At 44.0% G+C, this 10,986-nt stretch overlaps 1 protein-coding gene and 1 pseudogene across 1 annotated transcript; both read right to left on the bottom strand.

The window, feature by feature from the left end:
• LOC147984442 (uncharacterized) overlaps positions 1-3,399 on the bottom strand; it is a 179,898-nt pseudogene extending 176,499 nt beyond the window's left edge.
• A 998-nt stretch (positions 3,400-4,397) lies between these two features.
• On the bottom strand, positions 4,398-7,999 carry LOC125536574 (calcium-dependent protein kinase 20). The gene is made up of 8 exons (XM_048699811.2): positions 7,094-7,999; positions 6,645-6,768; positions 6,380-6,523; positions 5,952-6,104; positions 5,670-5,785; positions 5,416-5,583; positions 4,929-5,159; positions 4,398-4,818 (listed from the first exon to the last, which is right to left on the bottom strand). Exons 1-8 carry the CDS (start codon positions 7,634-7,636, stop codon positions 4,666-4,668), a joined length of 1,632 nt encoding a protein of 543 aa, XP_048555768.1. The 5' UTR covers positions 7,637-7,999; the 3' UTR covers positions 4,398-4,665.
• Positions 8,000-10,986: the final 2,987 nt, after the last annotated feature.

Raw genomic sequence — 10,986 nt, forward strand, 5'->3', positions numbered from 1 at the left:
GACCAAATTTTGTTTTAAAGAAAAAACTACAGCACGGGCGGCCGGGCCTAACTTTTAGCCCATGATTTTTTCAAATTTCATCTACATACATATATGTTTAGTCCCACATTGCCTAGCCTTTCACCCATAAACCTCTTTTTCACATATAAATATAAACCCATTGAGCCTCCAAAAATCATCCGATTCGAGTTAAATCAATATTTTGGTTTGACTAGATTTATAAAAAAAATATTTTTTCTTCTCTTCGGCGGGACTTCTGCCTTATAAAGATATCTTTCTTCATTTTTTCTTTTTATATTTTCGTAGTTTATTATTTCTAGACTAGTACGATAGAATAATAAGATTATCAATTAGTCTATGTATTTATACATTAGACCTAGATTTTTTTAGCCCTATCTATTTTTTTCGTAAAACAGCTTGGCCCTGATTTTTTAAATAGCATAACTTTTTATTCGTTCATCCAAATTAGATGAAACCAGCGCCTATAGTTTTGTCTTGTTTTCACCTATCCAATGAACTTGTCACATCAACTTTTTGAAATTTTCAAATTTCAAAATTTATTCAGATTCATATTCAAACTTTTTTTGATCATAACTTGAGTTTTATAACTCCGATTTAGTTCTTTTTGCAAATCGAAGCTCTTGACTTAAACTTTCTGATAAGGCCAAATTCACATAATTTTGGTACTGTTAGAAATAGTTTTATGTTGCAAGAGTTATTTGTTGGTTTTGATGTTTTCCGAACTGTCTTCTTCGTTCTTCCCGAGTGATTGTTTATGTACGGTTACTATTGCTTGCTCACAATAGATTGAACGGAGTGTGACGAGTAGAACTATTAGGAGTTATGAGTGTGAATCATGTTCGTCAACTGTACAAGGCAAGTTCACACTTTGATCATGTCCCTTTCATACCCAGTTTTTATGCATTAGTTTCAACCCTCGAATATCGCATGGTTAGGAATTGATAACATGTGGGTATTGGGAAGTAGTTGATGAAATAGGAACCTACTGTCCTGCATTCAACCCCTGGGAGTTACTACGTTATGCTTATACTGCTATGCTATTCTCATAGACGTGGTTTGGTTTGAGTGATTCATGACAGATGTGAGAGTTATTATTAATGGTTAACTTAAGGTGACAACTTTAATACACATCTGGGTGGATTGCTTGTGGGCACCTGGAAAATCCAGTGTTGTCCTAGGATATCCCGGAGTACCCGTGTGATCATCCTACGGTCCGCCACCGAGGCTCAAAGGGATCATAAGATTATTCATGCTAGAAACTTCCGTGTGCAACCACAAGCTATTATGGGCTTTAGCATAGTTGAGTATGTTGCATGACCTCTTTCTGTGGTGGGCTAGCAGATGTAGGGGAAAGTAGGTGTAACTGTCCACCCACAGTAAAGAGGTAGTGCTTCTGAAAGACTGTGTCTCGGTCATCCGTTTCTCAAACACCATGTAGTGCGAGAAATCCAACGGAGGAGATCGAGTCTTGTGGGAAAAGTGCGCAAACCTTTGCAGAGTGTACAAACTAATCATGATTAGCCGTGTCCCCGGTTATGGACATATTGAGTATCTGGTTCTTGGATTATCATATTGATCTCATCACTCTACTAAATTAATTTGTGGGGATGTTAACTTTTAATTGGGATTGAGTTGAAGAAACCTTCTCAATATTTTCAACAAAACTGTGTAGTTAAATAAAATATATTCCTTTGCAGTAGGGAAAAATTGGCTTTTCGCAAAGACATGATAACCATAGAGCCTCCACCAGCCAGATATGCATGTAGTGATAGCTATTATTCATTATTGCTCTATGATGTGAATTTGCCAGTACATTCAATGTACTGACCATTTGTGGCTGCAACGTCTCATGTTACAGGATTCTTACGACGAGTAAGTGATACGTTAGGGTTATGATTTATACATTCAACTTTGCCGTTGGTGCTGATGGGAATCCACAACCTTGTCGTTACTTCCGCTATTTGGATTGAGATAATAGTATTTAGGTTACTTTATACATGTGATTTACCTCTGTTATAAATTCTTGAGTATTGTGTATGTCAGCATACCGATGCAGAGATGACACTTAAGCACAGAGACTTGATCGTCTGAGGTCGGGTCGCTACAACAATACTGCCTGGAGACCTCAATTCTATCTCGGCCTTGTAGTTGTACAACATCCTGAAATTTTCTTCCCAACTCCCGTACAAGCTGATCGTCGCCTTTTGTTTGCCTTTCCACACTGTGTGATAATCAAATGTGACATGATGTTCATCCCATAACTCTTTAAGTATCTTCACAACACAAATGGTTGGATCTTTCTTAAGCATAGTTGCTTCCTTGTCAGCCACCCAAGTTTGACTTGTCATGCTAGTCACTTTTCCACTTGTTGAACTATAAATATACTCTGTTTGATGCTTAACAACCTACAACAAAGAATGGTACAGATTGAAAGTTTATTATAGTGACAAAAAATGAAGAAAGGAATATACAAAGCACAAAAAGAATTGACACTGCTTCTACAAGCTCTTAGGTTTCAACAAGTTTGCTCCACTGAGACGGAGGCTCGAAAATGGCAACATGGCGCGCCGTCGATTGATGTAGGGAGAAGAAGACTTCGGCGACCCCTAGCAATTTAGATGCGTTTTTCAACTCATGTAAAAGTATTTTTGTAAGTGTTTGCGCTACTTAATGTGTGGCCTCGGGCCCTTTGGCAAAAAGAAAAGATGATGCTTGTTAGATATCCCCACTTCGTCAACGTGATTTGTTGAGGAAAGAGTCGGTTTATTTTGCTAACTGAACGTAACTCAGATGGTTAGGTTTCATGTGGTGGAACCGGCCCATCTGGGTTCAAATCAGAGGCGGAGCTAGCATCGGATTATGCCTACGGCTATGTACCTTAAATGATGCACTTTGATGATTCTTTTGGTACTTCCTAAGAAGAAATTACAAGGGTGATCATTACTAGACCTGCAGCTATAGCCCTATAGCCCTATTTACCATAGGCCGGTCTTCGCCCTGGTTCAAGTCCTAGACATGGCATTGGTGATGTGCCGTCTCATTCTTTCAGATATACTCATGGAGTAGGGTGTGCGTACATGCGTGCTTGCGTGTATAAAATCTTGAGCCGATTTTCAACATAAAGTATCAATAGCATCTCAGGTGCACCTTCTGGTTGCTGAGGGGTATAGGTATCAATAGCATCTCAGGTGCATCTGCTACAGCGTTTGAGGTAGGCTGTCGCTAGAAAATACCAGTTCCCTGAATCCCGGGTGATTTCTAGCGCAACTTGGCTTGAAAGGTGACATCTCGTCATCAAGGAGACAAGAACCAACAGCGCTTCAGCTTGAAATTGCAAGACCGAGAACTTACTCCCATTGGCTGCATCACCGACATCATCGTTGCCCACTGATCACTTGAGACTAACCTTTCAGATACTATCATTTATTGACGCAAGCGTCGCCGGGTCCATGACGCGTTCTGCGTTCACACATACCAGCAGCAGCAGCAGATGCTGACCAGATAAGAAGATCACGCGGGGTGCAACGTAGACAGAGAGAGACCAGGCGAACGAAAGGCCCCGTGCGACATCAGCCGAGGACACGCAGGTCAAAGGCAACTCGAACTGGTCCAAACATCCAATGCCCCCGGACCTGCTGGCTGCTGTTGAGGTGTCTGCCAGAGGACGGCAGCTCCCTTTCGGTCGCAAATGCAGTATGAAATACCCGTGCCAACCAACGAGACTGCAACTTGTGCCGACCAGATCCAACCATTTTTCTGGCAATGCTTAATGAGTCATCCTTTGCTCCGTGCCTGTGCAAATGCCATAGATTCTTGACCGGCTATCAAGTCCAACTTTAGGTGTTCAAATCTACTAGTTCCGTTCATCACATGCACGGACCATTTCTGGCTAACAGACTGGAACAGGCTCTGGGCACTCGAAAAGTAAACCCAGCGTGCTCAGCTATCATAACATAGTTATAGATTATGTTGTCAAGCTTTGGTGATTGATGGATCTCTGCATAGATCCTCTGCAATGATACTTGCAAAATAATACACCCTCCCAATACTTACAGAGAGTAATATATATAGACCCTTCCAGTTTACGTATACACATTTTGCATATGTCGCATGTTACAAAATACTTCCTCTGTAAAGAAATATAAGAGCGTTTAGATCACTAGTGATCTAAATGCTCTTATATTTTTTTACGGAGGAAGTAAGTGTCATGGTTTTAGTTCAAGATTGTCTGTGCCACGGCACTTATTTTGGAACGGAGGGAGTACGTGATTTTATTAGGAATTAAGCTGTCAATTTTACTTTCACCCTTTCAGCTTCAGAATATACTATCAACCAAACAGATGAACAAAACATTATGGTCAACAGAAGAGAGGAAATGCATACATCCATAAACTTTTTCCTCTTTCTCTTGTACACTACCTTTCATCAAAGGCGTAGTACTTTTTGTGATGGTCTGGATCACACAATCTACGTACAAAATAAATCTTCAACAATCAACTAATGCTTCATCAGGATACCAAGCGGAAATTAGAGCGCAACAGAATACCCAGATGAACAAAAGAAATACTTGTCAACAAAACCAGGAAGCTACACAAGGTTGGTTTTCATCTGGAATTCACAACTTGCCTATTGCGGTATCATCTACTATTGGGTACTTGTTATCTGCAACGATCCGTCCTTCTGCAGCTTCAAGCTGAGGCTAGTGAACCGTTCTCTCGAATATTGTCTCGAGGCTTTCCTCCAGTCGGTTCCGGCCTTCATCATTGCCACAAACTCATCAAAGCTTATCTTGCCATCCTACAATTCATGAATCACAATGTTCATCATTTCAGTCAAGAGTCAAATGATAGCAATCAAAAGGATGAGAAACAAAACTAGCATGCTTTGCCAACCAGTTGGTGAGTTACCTTATCAGTGTCCACATCACGGATGATGGCATTGATAACCTCTTCATGATTTGGTCCCAGATCATCAGCTAATGACTCCCGGAGTTCATCAATTTCAATATATCCACTCTTGTTCCGATCAAAGTATCCAAATGCCTTGTGCAGATGTTCGTCATTGCCGATCTTTTTCAGGTGAACAGACAGAGTAACAAATTCTCCATAGTCTAAGCACCCATTTCCATCAGCGTCAGCCTGGCATAACATTCACATATGGTAAATATATAACAAAAACACCCCTCGCTTTCAACACATAGTAATATGTAGAAAGTGTGCCCATCTAATGCTAAATGATCATTTCAAGTTCAGGAAAGAAAAACTTAAAAGAACATTTGCTATACTGCCTTACAAGTTCCTCATTTGAAATTTAAGAGGGGTGAGTTACCTTACAAGTCTAATAACAAAGAGTTGCAAAAGTTTCTCAGAATAAAGAAAAATAATGAGTACTCACAGCATCCATTAGTATTTGGACATCTGCATCAGGCATTTGGTGGCCAAGTTTATTCAGTCCAAGCTTCAGTTCATCAAAATTAATCATACTATCTTTGTTAAGGTCCATCTTTTCAAACATATCCTTTATGCCGGCCACCTCTTCTACCGAAAGATGCTCAGCTATGACCTGTAATAAATACAAATATGTAAGGAAATTTCTAGAAAGCAAGTCTAACGTGAAAGAGGATTGGTTCAAGTCAGACTGAGGTATACCCTAAGTGCATGCTTCTTGAACTTGTTCATCACAGAGAACTGTTGAAGTCTGGCCTTAACTGTCTCACCCAAATTGACATTTGGAGCCTTCTTAATATTCTGCAACCAGGGATGATCTGGAAGAAAATACAAATTATGAACATGAGACACAAGCAATGCAATTAAATGATCTTAGGGCGGAAATCTTCTGAAATTTACACAATGTATGTAATTCTGTATCCATTTAAGAAGAACAGAGGAATGCAATACAGTACAGTTAACTTGTGGAAATTTGATTATTACCAAGCACTTGCTGAGCTGTCAAACGCCTCCTTGGATCTGGGTTAAGCATTCCCCTTACAAGGTCTTTTGCATTATCTGAGACCCTAGGCCATGGATCTCTTTTAAAGTCAATGACAGACCGGATAATTGCTTGAGCAACACCTTGTTCAGTTTCTGCATTATAAAATGGAAGCAACAGACATATTACTCAGAAAGAGCGTTCAATAGGACGAGATAAATATATTTTTCTCAACCACAGTCCACAGGCCAATCACCCCAGAGGCGAAATAAGGAAAACAAAACTTCAGTGTAGAAGGTGACTAAATAAGGACATGGCCCCTTTGTGCAGACAGTACATAAGAACACAGTCCACTTTTAGTATCCTAAATGTTTAATGTAGTTGACTGATGCCACCAAAACAATTGACCATTTTCAGGTACAAAACTGACCTGCCCAGAATGGAGGGACACCACAAAGAAGGATGTAAAGAATCACTCCTGCACTCCAAACATCCACCTCTTGGCCATAGTTTCTCTTCAACACCTCTGGAGCCATGTAATAAGGACTTCCAACAATCTCAGAGAATCGTTCGCCTACACATCACGAACAATTAGCACATTAGGCAAACAATACAAGGCAAAAATAGACAGCATAAGACAGGCTACTATATCAGCTCTGTCCTCTGACAATATCATCGACAAATATAGATTGTACCTGGAGTGAAAAAAACAGACAGGCCAAAATCAATTGCTTTCAACGCGGCGGTTTCTTTCTTGTTTGCAAACAAGAAATTCTCTGGTTTGAGGTCCCGGTGCATCACTCCATGCTTATGGCACATCTGATATTGTGAACAAATGCACACACGTTATTCACTACACAGACAAAAAGGGAAGTTGGAGCGATCTAACTACTGCTACCAAGCTAAAGATGTGGTCCTTGATAAGCTAATAGCCCGAATGACAACAGCAAATGCAGAAATTAATTGCTTCACAGGATAGATCATAACCTATTCAATGGAACATATTAGACAGCAGAATCATGTGACATGTAGCCAACAAATATTCCCACGGCGGATCACATCACAGAATGAGCGCATCCCGTGAGTGTGAGGACAAGCTTAGCCAAAAAGCAGAGGAAGGAATCAAGGGGCTATTTATCCTCACCTGCACGACCTCGACGATGGTCTTGGTGACCACAGCTGCGGCGCGCTCCGTGTAGTGTCCCCGGGCGACGATCCGGTCGAAGAGCTCCCCGCCCTCGCAGAGCTCCATGACGAGGTGCACGGCATTGTCGTCCTCGTACGTGTCCCTGAGGGTGACGATGTTGGGGTGCTTGGGGAGGTGGCGCATGATCTCCACCTCGCGGCGCACGTCCTCGACGTCCACCGCGGTGCGGAGCTTCTTCTTGGAGATGGACTTGCAGGCGAGGGCCTCCCGGGTGGCGCGGTCGGTGCAGAGGTAGGTGACCCCGAACTCCCCGCGGCCGAGCTCCCCGCCGAGCTCGTACCGCTCGGCGATGTCCCGGCCCGTCCCCGTGGGGTCCCGCAGCACCACCAGCCTGGAGGCCCCCGGCGGCGCCGACCGGTTGTACTCGATGGAGAAGGGGTTGGGCTTCTTGCCCTTCCTCTGCTTCGGCTCCTTCTGCTGCTTCCCGGCGCCGCCGCCGCCGCCGTCCACCGCCGGCGGCGTCGCGCAGCAGTTGCCCATCTCCCGCCAACACACGAGGCTCCCGAATCAGGAAAAAAGACAGCGGAGCCGACCAGAGGAGATCTGCGCGCAGAGCGGAGCAGAGCAGAGCAGGGAGGGGAAGGGGCCAAATCAAGAAAATGGTGGGCGGCGTGCGCGTCTGGTGTGGGGAGGGGGATAGGGGTGGGGATACGGGGGGAGTGGGGTGGGGTGGGGTGGTTAAATCGGCGCGGGGATTTGGTGTAGACGCGGTCAGCGGTGGCGGCCGTGTGGGAATCCGCCAGCGGCAGCGACGGACGGCCGATGAGATGAGGAGGAAGGAGGGAGGGGGGCGACAGAGACCGGAGCCGGTCAAAGATCTCTCTCGCCGTCGCCGAGCCTTCAGCCTTGCTTGCCTTCTTCTCTCGTTTTCTGCCTGCTTGTTTGTTGCGTTTTTTGTTGTTTATTTCCATTGCGTTTTTTATGTACTACGCGGCTTTGTTTAATGGCGAGGATGACTTTGTTGGGGAGAACTTTTTGGGAGAGTGATCAAGGGACTGCGTATGCTATAGTGGGGTAGTAAATAAAGGAAAAGGGAGGTTTGGTGGGTGGACTTAAACTGTCTCATCAACCATCATCTGTGCAAATTTTTGTGCTGTCTAATCATTGCAGCCAGCGCAACGTTTTCATGGGTACTACAAAAGAAACATTTAATCCCACCGTGGAAATCAAGCAACGGGCTGCTGTCACGCCTCTCAGGCTGGTTGTAATGAAGAGTATCTTGTATCATGCATATGATACTACTAGCATATGATACTACATCTGTAATGTATAATATCATATGTTAATATCATAAAGGACTACATTTATATCATGCATGACACAAAGTAGCACATCATTCAATATAATACGGTATCATGATATGATACTCAAGCATCTCTTTCTTCATTTAATTTCATGTCATCTCATCAAAATTGCTTAGTTGGCATGCATGATACTACCTATGATACTCCCATTACGGGCAGCCTCATAATCAACATCATGTGCTGCTCTGTGTGTTTTCTTGGCCTTGCAAGATGTAAAGAGGGGGTAAAATGGACGAGAAGTAGGTGAGATGATGAGGGTATCTTCTCTTCTCCCATGCCATAGTTCAATTTACATCCCGTTCAACAATCTCCGGGACCTTTTTGGGATCAGAGCCTAACCAAGCTGCCGTGCGGCATTGCAACCTAGTACCAAAATTAGTTGTGAAGTGACTAACCCTATTATAGTTTCGATGAGAACGAGTAATGCAAAAATCTCTGTCTTCCATATTATTGATGGTCTCTGTAACTATAAAAGCATATTTTGATTTATTTCCAACTCCTTCTCTTATAATGGTGATGGCCTCCAAACAATCTGTTTCGATGTTGATGGGTAAATTACTGCATTATAGTGCCAAGGAAATTCCTTCTTTCAAAGCCAGCAATTCAACTTCAAATATATCTCTGCATGAGTAAAAATGCCTACATGATGTAAAAATGATGGATCCAGCATGATCTCTTAGGTTGTTCGTGTTGAATGTGACAGAATGTATAACCCGCTATTTTGTTTTTATTTTGAAGTTTATGTGTAGATTGTGGTTTGTCATAATATGATTTTACCATGTATCCTTATTGATTTCTTCCAAGGATATCAAGAATCCTACTAATTTAACGTGATGTGTACCCTTCGCCTGCTCTCGCGACTGCCCAGACGATTAGGTTTCTCCGCCTCCCGTCGTGTCGTTGTCGGTCCACCCGTCTCCGGTGGCCTTAGGGCCATGGAGGCGCGGTGGACCTCAGCACTTCCCCACGATAGGGTTCATGCTATGTTTTTAGGTGATTTTTAGGTCGATTAGAGTTTGAATCCTGATTTGGAAGGCGGGACGACGGTGGCTCCCTGAAGATAGAATATGGTCTTACTTTGATAGAGGCAAAGGTGTCCCATTGAGATGGTGGCTATCGTTTTGGAGGAAGTCGACTTTGACGATTCGACTACGAACGTGCGAGAACGTCGCGTCTTAGGAATCGCTAAACCAACTTCGAGAGGTTATTGACCACGCCGGAGCACGATCAACCTGACCACGAAGGTCTGTTTTCTGCAGGCAAACGAAGAACAAGCAAGAAACTAAGATTGCAATCTGGATATTGCAAATATAAGAGGAAAGCTTTATTGATCAAAGGTGGGGTTCTGTGACGCCTTTGTCTGGTCGTTGAACACAAACGAAGTATGCGAAGTTGCAGCTATGGCGAACTTTAATCTAAACGATGCCCTAAGGGCTGTATATATGGAGGAGAGAGGGGGGAATTTTGTGGCCCTTGGAGGAGGGGTCCGAAACCAACCCTAACTCTTGTTTCCCCACACATACAGACTCTAAAAATAGCCTATAATCAAGTATTTCGAAATTACATGGGCCTGGCCCAAAAATAAGGTGATGCAGCACCTAGGATAGCCTCTGGACGAAATTTATGAAGTGGCATCTTGTATATTTCGTCCAAGGCTTCATGCACTCATTATGGTGGCTTCAAAGTCCCGGAATCATCACTTGTAACTCTGTTCTTGTTCCCCTTGCGCACGCCATCATCTCCATGCTTGAACTGTTGGGGAACATAGTAATTTCAAAATTTTCCTACGCACATGCAAGATCATGGTGATGCACAGCAACGAGAGGGGAGAGTATCGTCTACGTACCCTCATAGACCGTAAGCGGAAGCGTTATGAGAACGCGGTTAATGTAGTCGAACGTCTTCACGATCCGATCGGTCCAATTACCGAACGCACGGCACCTCCGAGTTCAGCACACGGTCAGCTCATTGACGTCCCACGAACTCCGATCCAGCAAAGCTTCACGGAAGAGTTCCGTCAGCACGACGGCGTGATGATGGTGATGATGTTGCTACCGACGCAGGGCTTCGCCTAAGCACCGCTACGATATGATCGAGGTGGGTTATGGTGGAGGGGGCACCGCACACGGCTTGGAACAATCAACTTGTGTGTGCTAGGGTGCCCCCTGCCCCCGTATATAAAGGAGCAAGGGGGAGGCCGTCCGGCCCCTGTAGGGCGTGCCAGGAGGAGGAGTCCTCCTAGTAGGAGTAGGACTCCCCTTTCCTACTCCTACTAGGAGGAGGAAAGGAAGGAGGAGAGGGAGAAGGAAGGAGAGGGAGGAAAGGAGGAAAGGGGGGCCGGCCCCCTAGTCCAATTCGGTTTAGGCTAGGGGGCCGCGCGCCCTGCTTCCTCTCTTCCACCACTTGGCCCATGAGGCCCAATACTTCTTCCCTGTATTCCCGTAACTCCCCAGTACTCCAAAAAATACCCTAATCACTCGGAACCTTTCCGATGTCCGAATATAGTCTTTCAATATATCGATCTTT

Source organism: Triticum urartu, chromosome 2A, assembly GCF_056163025.1.
Source record: "Triticum urartu cultivar PI428250 chromosome 2A, HENAU_Tu73, whole genome shotgun sequence".
In the NCBI taxonomy this organism is placed as follows: Eukaryota; Viridiplantae; Streptophyta; class Magnoliopsida; order Poales; family Poaceae; genus Triticum; species Triticum urartu.